At 38.3% G+C, this 17,488-nt stretch overlaps 1 protein-coding gene across 20 annotated transcripts in view; it reads right to left on the bottom strand.

The window, feature by feature from the left end:
• The window catches only part of ULK4 (unc-51 like kinase 4), a 577,159-nt gene that overhangs the window by 365,627 nt on the left and 194,044 nt on the right, over nt 1-17,488 (bottom strand). For 19 of the 20 annotated variants that reach the window (XM_045037803.1, XM_045037798.1, XM_045037797.1 and 16 more), the window contains 4 exons: nt 15,988-16,109; nt 15,780-15,836; nt 8,783-8,834; nt 8,586-8,680 (listed from right to left, as the gene is read on the bottom strand). In XM_045037803.1, coding sequence (XP_044893738.1) covers nt 8,586-8,680; nt 8,783-8,834; nt 15,780-15,836; nt 15,988-16,109 — 326 coding nt within the window. The remainder of the gene's footprint in view (nt 1-8,585; nt 8,681-8,782; nt 8,835-15,779; nt 15,837-15,987; nt 16,110-17,488) is intronic. The other variant, XM_023260689.2, reaches the window with a different exon arrangement.

The raw sequence follows: 17,488 nt of genomic DNA, 5'->3' as shown, positions 1-17,488 counted from the left end.
CTGTGACCTAGGGATGCTGACAGCTCTGGGACACTTAAACTACACAATCACAATGACACCAAAATATGTAAATAATGCTCAGATGGCTAAACTTTACTTCACTTGTTCTTAAAGCCTTGGATGCCCAAAATGGTAACTTATCATTTAACAAACTTACGTTCCATTTTAAGAAATGATGAACACGAGATACTGGAGTTCAGCAGCTTTAACCCATAAATAACCACATAACCATATTCAAATTTTCTTTTTTCACAAAGAAAAAAAGCGACACTGTAACCTATGGAAAGTGTATTTCTGAAACAATCATTTGTTGAAAGTATGCTTTATACTATTATTTTTGTAGTGGGGTGTTTTTTTATTTTACAGATGAAAGTACATCATTTGAAAACTGAAGTTTACTATTCCAAGCACTCAATTGAAATTCTTATCCTACATTTGAGAATTAACCACCGCTTCCTTACAGCAAGCCTTGGAAAATCTGGTACATCGGACAGCACAATAATTAACATGTCGCATCAACTACCAGTCCCCTTTCCTCCGAAGTCATATCGGCCATACAGGGGAAACATGCCCACGCCGTGAATCCTACCTCCACTAATGGCAGAGCGGGCCACGCAGAATACCCCTTTTGAGGAGAACAACTACCAAAACTAGACACGACACTGTTTAACTCTTCCTTACAATATCAAATACCTAAAAAAGATGTTAAGGAATTCCCAAGGCACAAAAGATTGGCAAAATTTCAGAAGACTGGCATTTGCTATTGGCAAGACTGGACTGGGGAGAAACAGACACTCATGTATTACTAGGAGGTGGGGGAAGCAAAGTAGTAACCCCTATGTAATTATCCTTCAATCCCACAATCACCACTCTGGAAACGTGCCCTGAAGATACACCTCCAACAATAAGAAACTGCATGTGCATGGGCTATTTGTTTGTAACTGAAAAATATTAGACACTACCTAAACGTCCCAACATAAGAGATGGGTTGAATAACCTATGATACCTACACACAGAATAGAGTACTATACTGCTCCAATGAAGAGTGAGGAAGAGCTCTACGAACTGATATGGAGTGGCCCTGCTCTGAATACATCTTTTTCTACAGCTTTGACTTTTGGAAGCATGTTAATGTTATGTGTACTCAAAAGATAAAAGGATAGGAAGGGGAAAAAGAAACCCAACAATTGAAAGCAAACTGAAAACTAACCAACTGTGTTTCAGATGAGTATTATAACCACACTAAAAGAGGAGGAAGGGGACCATTCCAAGTATCTTATGAACACAGCATAGATAGAAGGAAACATATGGACAGGGACTGGGTTTGAAGTTATTAGCGTGAACTCATGATTTCAAAATATGTGTGTGTGTGTGTACCAATATATGCAAGCATGCATACGTGTGTTGTGTGCTCATATATGTATATACATGTATCCGTTTCCCAGTTCTATTTTATGTATATATTTCCCAGAAGCGGAGACATCCCAGGAAAGAGAGGCACACTTAGGGCCCTACACCGTGGTTTCTAATGCCACCTCCCAAGAAAAGGAGCCAGAACTCCTCTGAGAACTGACTGGGAAATGACTAGGCCAGGCTACAGAAGCTAGAAGCCAAAGCAAGAATATCTTGCTGTGCCAGCAAGTTAAAACATCACTCGGAAAATGATGGAGTATGTCACAAGGACACAGGAATCAATTCGAGAGACTTTATACTGGCCAAATCTGTTCTGAGCACCAAAATAATTTCAGTCATGAAGCCCTGGATAAAAACAGGAATCTGTGGCACACGGAATGATGGTAGAAAGAAAGATGTCCACCGTCCTTATCCCGAGAACCTGATAATTTGTTATCATACACAACAAAAGGGATTTTATAGATGTGATTAAGTCAAGGATCTTGACATGTTTACGCTGGGTTAGACAGATGGGCTCAATAGAATAACAAGACCTCCTCATAAGAGGGAGAAAAGAGGGTCAGAGTCAGAGGAGGAGATGTGTCAACAAAAGGGGAGGTCAGAGAGACTTGAAGATGCTACGCTGCCACCTTTGAAGATGGAATAAGAGGCCACACATGAGCCAAGGAACACAGGCAGCCCCAGGAAGCCGGGAAAGGAGAGGGAAAGACTTTTCCCCTTACTTCTCCCAAAAGGAACACAGGTGTGCTGACACCTTGATTTTAACCCCAAAGACCAATTTTGTACTTCTGACCTCCCAAATCATAACATAATAAACTTGCGTTAAGTCCCTAAAGTTTTGATAATTTTTTACAGAAGCAATAGGAAATTAATACAGGATACAAGTCCACACCAGTGATTAATAGATATGCTAATTCTTATCAGTTACTTTGCAAAAAAGGGGGGGGTTACATTTACCAAGATCTATACACTTTTATTTATGAGAAGTATATTTTTTGAAATTTAACAGAATATTTTGACAAAAATCTTTATTAATGAGTATAAAATAACCTATTTTATATTAAAAAAACTAATTCCAATTTTACTTTTTGTGTACACTATTCATGTAACAATCTACAGTAAAGGATTAATATGCCCTCATATGTATGCCTTTAGGCATTGAAAGTATTGAACTGTAGCTTTAAAATTAAGTCTATTAAATAAAACAAAATGGGTATCAAATTAAATTTACTCTCTGAATAAACTATTCTAGTTTTCTTAATAAACAGAAAATCATATTATCTTCTACACATATTTATGTTTCTTTGTATTAACTATTTAATTATCATCTTTAACCAAAGTAATCAACCTTCTTTTAGATATTTTTCTGTCTACTAGCATTTATGCCATACAATTTAAACAATTTTAAAGTATAGTTAAAAGGTATAATCAAAAGCATTTACAAATTTTGTTCATCTACTGCCCTTATAAAAAATAAAGTAAAAACTATACTTAATGACCACTGTTTTGTAACTGTTTCTTATTTAGAACTGTTTAGGCATCCAAAGATTATTTATTAATTAACTATTGCTCTAAGGTCTTAATGTTACTTAAGGATTTATAATTATAAATTAATTTATGAAAAATATTTGTATATTTACGTACACTTAATTCAACATAACATACATACATAAAGGTATACTAATCCTCAGGCATATGTCTCGGGTACTTTCACAAGATGAACACACTCCTGTACCCAGCACCCAGATCAAAAAAAGACTTTACCGGAACATTGCAAAGGCCCCTCGTAGCTCCCTCTAGTCACCACCTGCCCTAGGAATGACCACTATCCTGACTGGTAACAGCTTTGTCTGTTTTCAAATTTAATGCAACTGGATCCTGATATTTTGTATCTTCCATCTTTATCTCAGCGTTAACTTTGTGAGATTTATCCAAGTTCTGAAGCATAATGATGTATCATTCATTTTCTCTGCTACGAGGTATTCTATCATATGACTAAACCGGAATTTATCCATTAGATTGCTGAGATGGACATTTGGATGGTTTCCTGTTTGGAGTTAGGAGCATCTTTCTGTATGTATTTTGGTGAACATAAGCCCATATTTCTACCGAATGTATATTTAGAGGTGAAACTGCTGAATCAATGGCATATACTGTGTCTGGCTTCAATAGCTACTACCATTTTTCTGAAGTATTTGTATCAACTTACACTCCCACTAGAAGTTTCTCAGAGTTCCACATTCTAAAACCTCACCAGCTCTTAAGATTAATTCAAAAATCTGGATTAATTAACGATAAATTACTCAATATTTATTAGCCTCTAGCCTTTAGTTTAAAAACTTACAAAGGGACAGGTTTTCATTTAAAAAAAAGGCATTATAAAAAAAAAGGCATCATAACTTAGCTTAGTTTTTTAAATTAAAGAAATTGAAATATATTTTAGGTGATGTATGTATATTATGGCCAGAATTTTCTAACAAAGAATCACCTTTGTTTACCGTTATTTTTCTCTTTGCTACTGTTTACATGTTCTTGAAACCACCGTGAATGGGAGCAAGTTGTCTACACAATCCAAATCATCGTGTACTGCTGACTGCTGTGTAGGCCACACTGTTGATTTCCAACTCTAAGCAATTAATGTGGTCTAAACTCTGGAAAAAATCTGAGTTAAGCAATTGTGCTCATCAAGAATTAAATGCATGTAATCACTTCCACATAAAGTATTGATCAGCAGCCTTGAACACAGTTTGCGCTAACATTTCCAACAATGTTATGCTCCTTAGAGTGCTAGGTCTTCCATTTCATGTATTCCAGTCATGCTCAAGAAGAGGTAATTAGAAGATTTCCCATAGGTTATAGCATTAAAAAACATTTCTTATGAAACCCATGAGTTGCAAATGATACCTTTTCTATCGTAATACTATGGGCTGTAGTTTCAACGATTATGATGGCATTTTGTGTTTACCAAATAAACTAAATGTTTATATACATCTAGGTATAGATGTTTATAAACAGTGGATCTTAACAAATTATCCATGGGGTATCGTTCATCAGGATAAAGAATCAATAAGCAATACTGGGGCAATACTCAGAAATCACTGCCATAAAAACAGAGTTTCTGGTAATAGCGGGAATGGTTATCTGGATTAAATTAAATCACTGAAAACAATGATAAAGGCCAGATAAAATATAAAAGAACCAGACCTTAAAAGTATTCAAACTCTGAAAAGACAGTGGAGGAACTTCTAGACCAATTCTGAATGGAAGTCTTAACTAGAGAGTGGAGTGGAAGACATGAGCACAGACTTGATTGTACCCTGGCAGTGCCTACCACTAACCCAAGCACAGGCTCCAGTGGGGGCTGCAAGGGCCAGAAAGGTCGGAGTCCAGGTCTTCCCAGCACATGCAGTTTTGTGAATCTCCTACCCTGAGCGGGGCACTGAGGAGGGGGGATTACACTCTCTTAACAGTGATGGAGAAATTAGATCTATTCACCAACCCCTCCACACACATTCACACTCCTGGGAAGTGCTGCAGAGGCTGCCCTGGGACGTTATGATCTCAGACCTAGAGCCTCAGAGATTTGCACACTAGGTGCAAATGACCTTGGTCTGAGGTAGCCCTGATTGGCAGGGCCCCAAAGCAAACACAAAGCCTCTTAGAGGAGGGAGCATCCACAATAGGCTTCAGGAAATACCCACAGATTTCAAGGCCAACAACCAACAAGCAGTAAACATAAGTTCTCCAAGAAAACAAGATGAGTTGTACATGGAAAAGATTGTATAACAGACACTATCTCACATCACAGTCTCTTAATATTAGAATTATCAGACATAGTGTAAAACAGCCACATCTAACAAATGCGAACAAATAAACCACAACTGGAAGATAACTATAGGGAATAGGAAATTATAAAAAATACAGTAGGCTGAAAAAACAGATAAGCAGAATTTCTAGTGGTAAAAGAAGTTCCACACATGGAAGACAACCATAATTAAAAAGTCAATGGCAATGTTTGGCATGAGACTGGACACAGAAGATAGAAATTAACCAAACAGAAAATGACACTGAGAGAGAAAAATATGGAATATGTAGAAAGACAGCAAATATAGAAAGTACACCGACAAAGTTTAATGTATATGTGGCCTGAGTTGCTGACGGAGACAGAGCAAAGGAGAGAGAGAATGAACAGAGATGATGGCTAAGAATTTTCCATAATTGATGAAAAAGGACAATCCACAGATTCAAGAAGCACAGAGAATCCTAAGCAGAATATAAAGATGTACCCAGTTAGTTACATCATAGTGAGTCTACAGAAAATCAAAGACCCTCCTTCTCTTCCCAAAAAATAGTCTTAAATGAGACAAGGGACAAAGAGACAGATTATCTTCACAGGAAAAACAGACTTCAAGAAAATTCAGAACATAAGATAATGAAATAATATCTTCACAGTACTAAACAAGAACAAAAATAACTGCCAACCTAGAATTTAATACTCAGAAAAAAATCTCCTTCAAAAAACAATGACTTAACAGACAAAGAGCATGCCACAAGCACTCCCAAGCTAAGGAAACCTGTGAAGGATATACTGCAGTCATGAAGAAGTGGGGCCAGATGGAGGGAGTGAGAACTAAGAAAGAAAAACAAAACAAACAACAACCAAAAAAGCAGTACATACGTGGGCAAATGTAATTGAACACTATATTACAGTAATAATGAGTATTATATTATTACTTAATAATAAAAGAGAGTTAAAGAGAAAGAAACAGAACAAGATAGACTATAAAGTATCAGGCAAAAGTAATATACATCACAGGGGCACTGAATGGAGTTGTTGGCTAAGGTCTGTATTTTACTTAAAAGATAGCTTCTTTTTTAAGTTCAGCTTTTAATAAGTTAATGTGCATGATGTAAATTTTAGGGTAAGCAGTAAAATAATAAAGAGAGAATCTAAATACCAACCTTCTTTAGAGAAAAAAATTAGTGCAAAAGAAAGTAAATCACTATACAAGAGGAGAAATTAGAGGTGGGAAAAGAGAAAAAGTCTGAAAGAAAATGGTACAATGAATCCAAATATACTAACAACTACACTAAACGTAAATGGAGTACATGCTCCAGTGAAAAGTTAAGTACTGGTCAAATTAGATTTTGTTTAAACACTATGATATTTACAGGACACAGATCTACAATATAAGAATAGAGAGATGTTGGAACACAAAGAATGAAAGAAGGTATGTCAGCAAATATTAAGCAAAAGAAAGTTTTGTGATTATATTAAAATGAGCCAAAAACAAGCCTTTAGGCAAAAAGCATTACTAGAAATTAAGGTCACTTCACAATGAAACAAAGCCAACAAACACTTGAAAACAACAGCCTCATTAGTAGTCTTGATCTTACTATTTAAAACCATGGTGAAATATCACTATATACCCATTCATTAAAAAATCTGAAATAAAAAGAGTTGAGAAGGCGGTGGGGATCCAATACTGCACTGGTAGTGTGAATATAAACTAGTACGACCTCTCTGGAAAACACTACGGCATTTTCTAGACAAAATGAGTTTGCATATATTCTACAACCACTCATTCCATTCCTAAGTATGTATCCTAGAAATACTGCATGCTTATGTGGTGCAAAATACATAAAGGAATCTCCGTTGCAATGTTTGAAAATGCCAAAAGCTGGAAAGAGCCTAGTGTCTATCAAGAATAAATAAGTAAACTGTGATATCTGCATATACTCAAAATCAACATTGGGCTACAATGTATCGGTGAAAAATTAAACCATACAGATACTTAACAAGAATGTCCCACAAACACTAAGCCAAAAAAGCAAGTCACAAATAAATACATACCGTATTGACACAAAGTACAAAAGCAGGCAAAACCAATCTATGTGGTTTAGGAATGCACACACAGGCCTCCAGAGGAAAGCATGGGAATCATCGCTATGGAAGTCGGGATAGTGGCCCCCTCTCCAGGGAGGAAAGGAATCGTGACTGGGGGAATTCAGGGCTGTGGTCATGGTTTTTTAACTGAGTGGCAATTTCTGGAGCACTGGTTTTACAGTATTAAACTACACATTTGTTTAATGCACTTTTAGAGAGGAGGAGGAGGTGGAGGAGGAAACAACCATGAAGAATTGATAGACATTTTCTACACTCAAAAACTCATGATTCCTTCTCTTGAAACACATGTCCTGAGAGTGCCCAGATGCCATGTAAGAGGTCAGGCCCCCCCGAAGTCACTCTACTGGAGAGACCACAAAGAGGATGGAGAAGATGTCCCAAGAGTCCCAGCTGGAGGCAGACACGTGAGTGAATGAGGCTTCAGATGATTCCAGCCCCAGGCACCGCTGACCGCAAACACTTGAAAGACCCCAAGTTAGAACTGCCTTGCTGAGTTCGGTCAACCCCTAGAACCATTAGAGAGAATGGGAAAATGATAATAAGGGTTCTCATCTTACCTGGCTTTTTTATATTTGTTTATTTATTTATGAGTATAATTTATTGTCAAACTGGCTTACATACAACACCCAGTGCTCATCCCATCTGGCTTCTTTTCTTGAGGCTTTCTGCGGGTGAGAATGAGATCACAAAGCCTTTCCTCCCTCCTCTAAAGTTAGTGCTCCACTCACCTAAGCATCAGCGTAAGGCAGAGGTTCTGAAATGGGGGCAATTTCTCTGCCCAGAAGACCTCTGGCAATGTGTAAAGGCCTTTCTACTTATCACTGAAGGGGGAAGGACTGAGTGCTACCCACATCTAGTGAGTAGAGGCCAGGGACGCTGCTAAACATCCCTCGATGCCCAGGACAACTACTACGACGAGGAACTGTCCGTCTCCAAATGCCCATAGTGCCAAGGTTGAGAAACTCTGCTCTAAGAGTTTATGCAGTTGGGTACCACAAATAACCAGGAAAGAAGTAAGAAGAAGGAAGCTGGGTGTAAGGTGTGGACCAGAAGAGAAAGACAATAATGAGCAATGAAAATTCCAGAGAAGTCAACAAGGAAGGAAGGGAGTTCTTAATGTGCCACTTGTGGGGGCAGCGGCTTTTCTGAGTGGTTATTTCATGTGAGAATAGATGGGAATCGAGCATATGTAAACTAGTCTCTTTACATACAGAGCTACCAAGTAAACAAAACACTATCTTTCTCACAAGCCGGCAGAACTGACCGTAGAGCGATAGTCTTTCAACAGAACAGGATATTGTATTATTGCTTCAAAAGCCGACAACGTGATCTTGATAAATTCTTCCGATGCCATCAGTCCTAGGAATACAGTTAATTATTACAGGTGTTTATTTTCATGTTCAAAATCGCGATATCAAAGTACTTCAGACAAAGATGTCAAATGCCCCACGGTCTACTCACCTATGGCTCCATCTAGGTTAGTTTCTCCTGAGTCTATAGATTTAATATGACTCTGTAAAAAATAAAAATAAGATTGCAAAATAACTCTGAAAGGAAATATAACTGATCTTTCTCCCAAAACTGCACTTATCATTCTTGATGAAGTAATTCCTCGAAAGCATTAAATACTATACACATAAATACCATACATACAATCACAATTTTAAAGTATTATCATATGAATAGTATATACACATATGTGTGTGTATATATATATGTATATAATAAACTATAATCGTTTTTAAACATACAGTTCACTATCCATGAGATGTAATGTCGGAATAAACTCATTGGCAATAGAAGCACAGAAATGTCAACCTATAAATACTGAGGACAATCCAGCTGATACATAACCATCTCCAGCATGCCACACTTGTTCCCTTACTACCTCGGAAGTTAGTAAGGATGCACGTAATCAGGTGAAACAGTCCTCTCCAAGGAAGGTCGAGCCTTAGCTACCCTGTGTGCAAACTGCATCGACATGTAGCAGTTCAAGGCTTGCCTTCACGGTTAACTAGCGTTGTTGGTCCCTCATATATATTCTATCTAAACCCCAACCCTGTGCCTCCATGCAGAATGACCCCCAATACTCTTCTGGAGGAAGGCCTGAGCAGCTTGGCTGTGAGCTCCCTGGGCGAGTTTTCCAGTCCCCAGCTGAACGCCCCACACAGAAGAGTTACTCCGTGAACATGATCTAAACAAAACAGTAGAAGGGCGCCTGGGTGGCTCAGTCGGTCGAGTGTCCCACTTCGGCTCACGTCATGATCTCATGGTTCGTGAGTTTGAGCCCCGCATCAGGCTCTGTGCTGACAGCTCTGTGTTTCTGATTCTGTGTCTTCCCCTCTCTCTGCCCTGCCCCACCCCTACTTGTGCACGCTCTCTCTCTCAATGTAAATAAACATTAAAAAAATTAATTTAATAAACAAAACAGTATAAACAGGCAGTGCCACCATACTAGTGACGTGCGGGAGCCCTGCAACTTAGTTCTGTCCCCTGGCTCAAAAAATAATACATATATGGTATTTTATATGTAATAAAAAGTAGCAAACAAAATATAAGATTACCTTGGAATAAAAAACATAAGCAATTAGTCTGGAGGGAAAATGAAGCTACGATGATCCAATGGTTCTTCTTAAAATATTTGGTAAATAGAAATGACTATATATAACATATACATAAGAACATATGTGTAGGTTTGGGGGTTATCAAGAATAAATAAAATCCTTACACATATATTTGAGTTACGAACTAAAATGTTCCCAATTCTCTGCATGAGCTTCCCACACCTCATTCATTCATTTGGAGATAATGACTGTCATGAATTTATCATTTCCTTGGCATTTTTTCATAGTTCTACTAGATATACATGTGTCCCTAAATAGTGTACTGTTTCTTTGGGTATTTTTGAACTTCACTGAAATGGCAGAAAACTGTATACAGTTTATACAAATGGGATAGCATATAGCCAATAATTGTGGGGGGAAAAAGAAATTATTAAAGCTGTAGGAAAATACTTATGAGTCAAAGTTAAATAGAAACAAGACAGAATACAAATACACACACGGCATCGTCTCAACCACATACAGTGTAACTCATATGTATGTTAGACGGTTTCCTACACACAAGTGCATATATGCAAATTGAAAACACTCTGAGTAAACAACAATATGTTAACAATGGTGGTCTCTCAGAGTGGTGGAGTTATGGGTGATTTTTTTCCTTCAAATCTCACTGTAATTTTCTACATATTCTTTAATAAGCATATATTTTATAATTTAAATAAGCACAAATTGCCTTTAAGAGAAAATCTTAAAAGACATATGCTCTTTAAAAGCTAAACATATAAGACACTTTAAATTGGTTTTTTCAATCTATGATTACGAAAACAAAGAAGACCACAAAAAAATAACATAATACATAATAATCAAAAAAAAGGTAGCTTGTCATGATAATTTGGTTGAAATAATTTCACAAAGTTCCAAAAGGGGCACCTAACTTTTGCTGAGTAAATACGGAATTGACGTTGAATAAAATATTCAGAGAAAGAGGTCTTTTGACTTACATAAATCTATTTAGAGTTCTATGGATTACTAAGTAAAGAAAGCAAGCCCCACACAGTGTTTGTACTCTGATCTTTCCTGTACATATATTTTAAAATATAGATAATACACAAACACAGATGAGGACAAAAGTTTCCAAAGAAGAAATCACAGGGAACCACAAGCAGAGGTTTCCTTTAGGAAGACAGATGCCGGCCTGGGAGGTGTGTGTGCTTTCACATTTCATTCTCTGCCTTCCACACTATTGGAATTTTCTAGTCATATTACGTGTATTAATTTTTTTCTTTTCTAATGTCAAGGAGGGTCATCTCGATAGTGGAATTATGGGCTTCCTTCAACTTACTTTGTTCCCCTGTTTAATTAAAAAAAAAAAAATCCCTACGGAATGTTTCATTGATTTACCAACGTTGATGTCTTTTGATATATTTCTTTTTCTAGTAAGCATGAAGGCATATAAATTAGGAAAAGAAACCAGGCGCACTAGTCTGCAGAGAGGGCTCACCTGAGATGAGCCATCATGAATTTAAAGTGAGACTAGTTATACAAAAATAAATAAAAATAAAATAAAATGAGACCAGTTATTTTGTTGTTTTTTTCTAGCCGTGCCTAGACCCTCAAAGCCGGAGGTGGAGAAATAAATGGGACCAGAATTAAGGTCGGCCAGAGGAGGGTACTGGAAGAAGAAAGCAAAGGGCGTTACAGGTTTGCATAAGGCAGTAACGGGGACTGAACAAGGGACTCGGAGCTGAGTGAAGAGCAAACTGAAGTCATTGGCCCTCGGGAGGGCAGGACAGTTAGCGGGAAGGGCTAAGATGAAATTAAGTCTCAGTTTAACCGAAAGGCTGCTGGAGATGGGGAACAGAGGAAGGGGGCTGAAAATCAGGGGTGGTGGCCAGCCGGTGTGACACTGGAAATGAGGTCATGGCTGCTGGCAGCTGAGAGAAGGAAGCTAAGTTCACGAGGAAAGAGGGGGCAGAGAGGCTGAGGTGTTGGAAGGATGGTCCGAAGGGATGTCTGGTTTCCCAAGAACGTGGACAGGCACAGCATGGAGAAACTGACAGTGAGCTCCACGCTAGAAGATTCCGAGGAACGAGCAGCAATGACCCAGGAATCTGTAGGAACACAGCACAGGGCGTAACACAGGCCATCTCCTGAGGGTGCCAGCTTCAAAGCTGGGAGTTTTAGCAGAGGAGCAAAAAGCATGGATGCCTACCCCACAGCCAGGCTCACTGCGGGGAGGAGTGGGGGGCAGAAAATGACCCCCTCCAGAGAGGAAAGCTGCACCTCAAGGGCAGGCCAGCGCTCTGCAATGTTAGTCAGTGCCTCAAAGAAGCTGGAAATGAGCTCCTGTAGCAAACCATGTATGTGAATTAATCCACGGTTCATAAAAGGGAGGAGGGAGACTCAGAATAACATTTGTGTGGCAGAGAATAGACACATTTATCGTATTTTTAAAAATGTAAGAGTGCACTCTCTCTGCTCTACCCACTGCAACTGAAGTCAATACCTACCAACAAAACAATATTCACTTAAAACAAAACTCTGCAAGAGACAGGAAGCATGTCTTTTCTTAAACAATTATCTCAACGCCCAGGATAAGTGAAGATCTCTTAATAATGGAGGTTACGATTATATTTTTGTATTAAAATCTACCAGAATAATTTTATCACTTCTTGTGCTTGAAAATTAGAATTGTGATGGCTTTTTTTGTAGGAAATTATAACCGCCACACAATCACTGCACTTTTAAAAACTAACAAGGCCAGAACGTAAGAAAAAAAATACAAGAAAATCCTCTTCGTCAGCTCATTAATCACCAGCGTTTTCAAAAGGACACAAGAAACACAGTGAACATTAGGTTAACATACATCATGAGTTCCCGAGCGTATTTCCTTAATCTCACTACTTCCTAATTCCCAGCCCAATTCAATGGAGGCCCAAAAGAGCGATGGTATTCACCACAGGATTTCCCCATAGCACTTCCCCAGATGTTTTACTGCTCACACCGTCCCTACTTTTTTTTTTTTTTTAACTAGAGAGGGAGGCGGGTATGATGACACACTGTTTCTGTTAATAAGAAGGGAAAATAGCAATTATCAGCTTTTGCCTGGACCCTTTGAAAGCTTAATAATGGTTTTAAAGGTGCCCTGCTAAATTGTTTCCAAATACTTCCCTCTTTAAAACATAAAACGACCAAAACTTCATTATCGTTGGGGAAAAAATGTTTACAAAACGTTAATTCCTATACTCACGTGTCCGTGTATAAGAAGTATCCTGAATTTTTTTTTTACCAAAAAATAAAAAAAAAAAAAAAGATGTCTATGAGTCAAATAGGCAAACGATGCCTGGAAACTGAAGCTAACGCGAGGTACAGTCCCACCGCTCCCTCCACCCGGCGGGACCCTCCTAACGAGTGGCCATCACCCCAGCCTGACTGCCGTCTCCACACCCACGGACGGCAGGCCTGCAGCTCCTAGACAGCTGCTTCAGGGGAAGCCCAGAAAGTTCTGGGTGCCAAGCCACTGCCACTGGGCACAATTACTAAAGACGAACCACACTTGATACCTCAGATTAGGGCAGATCAAGCTACTCTCCCAGATGCATTTTGTAAAACACTAAAAATACTTATCTCCATATGGAACAATAAGGCTTTCAAAACACAGTCCTAAACACATACACGTGAATGAACTGCTCCCTCAGGCCACCAGGACAGAAGATGCACTGTGCTGTGGACAGTTTCACAAAGCCATGCTGTGGACTGCTCTACAGGACACTTAGAGCTGTGCAGCCCCCTTTGCTCCCCACAAAACAAACAAACAAACAAAATTCTCAAATAAGTCCAGGAAACCGCTACCTTAGCAAAAATTAAAAGAATTATCTCAAAGCACAAAACCCAAGCGGTTTTAATATGCAAATCTGCACTGTGAATTTCCAAGGAGCTGTAGGATGTCGGGTAAGTTCCCTTTGCCTGGTGGCATCAGTAGGGCGCTGTCACCTCTGTCATACCTTTGGCATCTTCTGGACAGATTATGAATCAATTCACAGAAGCAACCACCAACTCTCCACAGTGCATAATAACATGCACAAGAACTCTGTACATAACTCAATTTGGGTCCTTCATTTCAGTCGGTACTCCTTTCCCTTCACTAGTTTTTCATCAAAGCCGTCAACACTAAGTATAAGAACAATAAACACACAGCTAAGGCCAAATAACAAATGTGATGAGAAAAATAATGGAAAGATTCTGGGCCCGGCCATGATTCAAACTAGGAAAACAGCCCAAAGAAAGCCAAATGACCTTTTCCATTTCATTTGCCTAAGCTCACTCTACCTAAATGCCATTATCAAGGAAAAAAAATTACTGCCAAAGATTTTCCACTATCCTAATTATCTTTCGACCAGGCACACTATTATCTATTCCCAAAAGGGCCTATATTAAGAAAACCCTACAGAATACCTCCCACCCTGCACAGAGTTCACCCATTCTTGGGAGAAATGAGGAGATCCCTCCTTGGTGTGGCCTCCTCCCTTGTATGGAGCATAGATAGCATTACACAGAGCAGATGCGTTCTCTCAAAAATACACACACACCGTTCCTGAATGTCCATGAAGACTTTTAGTTGGACAGATTTGCTTGTTCCTTGAGAACCTAAAGCGTTCTCAGCTAACGTAGGCAGAGAAAAGTGTTCCGCATGAGAACAAAAATAAGAGAAGAGACAAGGACAATTATCCCCATCCCAAATAAACACTGTGCCACAAGGTTCCAAGATGGCTGCAGGGGCAAAATCACCATTGCCAGGCATCCATATGTCGGTGCAATGAATTACAGAAGTATAGTCATGCCAAAAGTCATGCCAGTACTTAAAAACAGATTAAAAAGCAAATTAAAAGAAATTAAAAGCAAACATAAAAGAAGGTGGTAAGTGAAATTCGAATAATTTGCAAATTCATGACCGTACAACCACAATTCTATACTTTACAGAAATTAGGATTCAACGCACTTAGGATGATAAAGGTTTGAAATTGGGGACAAAAGGACCCTACCGCCTCCCCTGAACACACTTCTTAAAAAATCAGTGACCTCCACTCAACATTTGTACTTCAAAACGTCATACCTTACGATGAACCTTCTAGAAAACTACAGTCTCATTTGGGGATGACAATCATTTTTGTTTTTTAATTTCAAACCTACAATAAAGTGGAGATGTTCACTTCATCTTAACTAGAAACCTCAGTGGCATTTTGAAAATCTCAGGTGTTTGTTATTAACCATCAAATAAGACTGGAGATACCGTGTGACAAACGTCAGCTTTCTCTTTGTGTAGCTCCCCATTTTATCAATGACATATACTGTATTCCAGGCTAGGAAAAAAAATAACATCATTCATGAGCCATAACTGAACAGAAAGACTACTTTTTGTGGGCAAAAACTGAAATAAAAGATAGGACAATGATTTTTCATTGCTACCCTTCTCACCAAAATTAAAGAAAAAGTAAAGTTGAGCTTAACTTGGAGAAATGCCATCCTCAAAAGAGATACTGTGCATAACTGGACAACATAAGTAAATCATGATGATAATACATTCCCAGCATTCCATTCTTGCCAGGTTAAATTTCTTCATGACGTTTAATACTAAAATCTATTGAAGTGTTTTCTACAGACATATTTACCCTGCTTGGGCGCTATCTGAACAAAATACATTATCAAGAGAGAATGTATTTTTCTCCAAATGTCAAATTTTATTACAGTCAACAGATAAAAATATAAAAAGGTCACTTCCCTAGAGACAAATAAATACCACAAGGATTTTAAAATTACTTCATTCTGACACCAAATTCCACAAACAGTAGAGACAGCCACATTTTTATTAGGAACGTGAAAAATTCAGTGTTACTCACAAGAATAGTTCCATAACTGAAAAGGAACTCTTCTGTTACAACTTGAGGTCGAAACACCTGTGTGATGAGAATTTCCACAGATTAAATCCTGAAAGCCACGTATAAGAAACCAAAAATGAAAATATTTTGTCTGAGTTGATACTTCTAGGCTCCAGCTTACCTAGACAGGAGTCACATTTCTATTATTTTTTTCCTAATAAAATAGTACCTGAGAAGTTACGAGGTGAAGCACTATAGGCATCAGGGGGAGACACATCTTCAGCTGTTTCGCTTGGACTGTTGATGGGTGTTTACGACCAGAAACATTGGCCAAGGCGTTAAGAATGTCACCTGCAAAGCACATCCGGGATCATTCATGAAGGTTACAGACCATAAATACTTAGGGACCACTGGTCATGGCTAGAACACTAATGGGATTACTACAGTAATTAATCTCTAAATAAAAGAAATGGGTAGGGGCTGTGCTGTTTTCTTCACACATATTGAGATTATAACAGAAAACTGTAGCCTCAGGGGACAGAATGGATATAAGCTTCATCTTTCATCTAGCAATTCTAAGTAAAATTTATATAGTATTGGTTTTAGAATGATTTTTCTTCCCTTTTTTTTTTTTTTGTCTTTTCTAAATTTTAACCATGAGCACTTCTTACTTCTGTAAACAGGGAAAGGGTATTTAAAAAATTATATATGAACACGGGCGTATGGGTGGCTCAGTAGAGTGAGTGTCCAACTTCAGTTTAGGTCATGATCTCACAGTTTGTGAGTTTGAGCCCCATGTCAGGCTCTGTGCTGATAGCTCAGAGCCTAGAGCCTGCTTCAAATTCTGTGTCTCCTTCTCTCTCTGCCTCTCCTCTGCTCATGCTCTGTGTCTCTCTCTTTCAAAAAAAAGAAACATTAAAAAAATCTTTTTAATTATAAGTGAGCAGATTATAGCTTGCAATTTTAAATAATAAAATAGGATGGAAGTAAAAAAAGATCAATTCCTAAAACTTCTCACTGGATGAAAAGTCCAATAATAAAACTTACACTGTGGACATCTGAATCTTAGCATCACACCCTAAAACAGGATGAGTCTGGCACTAAGCAAGTCAACTACCAATCGACCACACTGTAGCTTTCGGGTTAAACTTTAAAAGGTTATAATCCAGGGGCGCCTGGGTGGCGCAGTCGGTTAAGTGTCCGACTTCAGCCAGGTCACGATCTCACGGTCCGTGAGTTCGAGCCCCGCGTCGGGCTCTGGGCTGATGGCTCAGAGCCTGGAGCCTGTTTCCGATTCTGTGTCTCCCTCTCTCTCTGCCCCTCCCCCGTTCATGCTCTGTCTCTCTCTGTCCCCAAAAAAATAAATAAACGTTGAAAAAAAAATTTTTTTTAATAAAAAAAAAAAGGTTATAATCCAAAAAATATTTGAAATGTTCTATTTGCAGTCATTAACAACCAAAAAAAATCTCTCAAAGTATTAGTAAGGAGCAAAAAGATACCATTAATCAGCCATAAAGGTATTTTCATTATTCTGATTTAATGCTCTGAATTTCTGAGTATATTCTACCATAAGGAACTGGATCAAATTTAACATTTTAAACATTTCTGGTTTATAGCTACATCTGCTGGAAAAGCATGGAATGAAATTTAAGCTAAATGTACACATTCCTTAGATTACTTTAATTTCTCCAAATAACAATGAAATAACAGATCAGCCAGAAAAAAAAAAA

Source organism: Felis catus, chromosome C2, assembly GCF_018350175.1.
Source record: "Felis catus isolate Fca126 chromosome C2, F.catus_Fca126_mat1.0, whole genome shotgun sequence".
NCBI classification, from domain to species: Eukaryota; Metazoa; Chordata; class Mammalia; order Carnivora; family Felidae; genus Felis; species Felis catus.
This window is presented reverse-complemented; position numbering and strand designations above follow the sequence as displayed.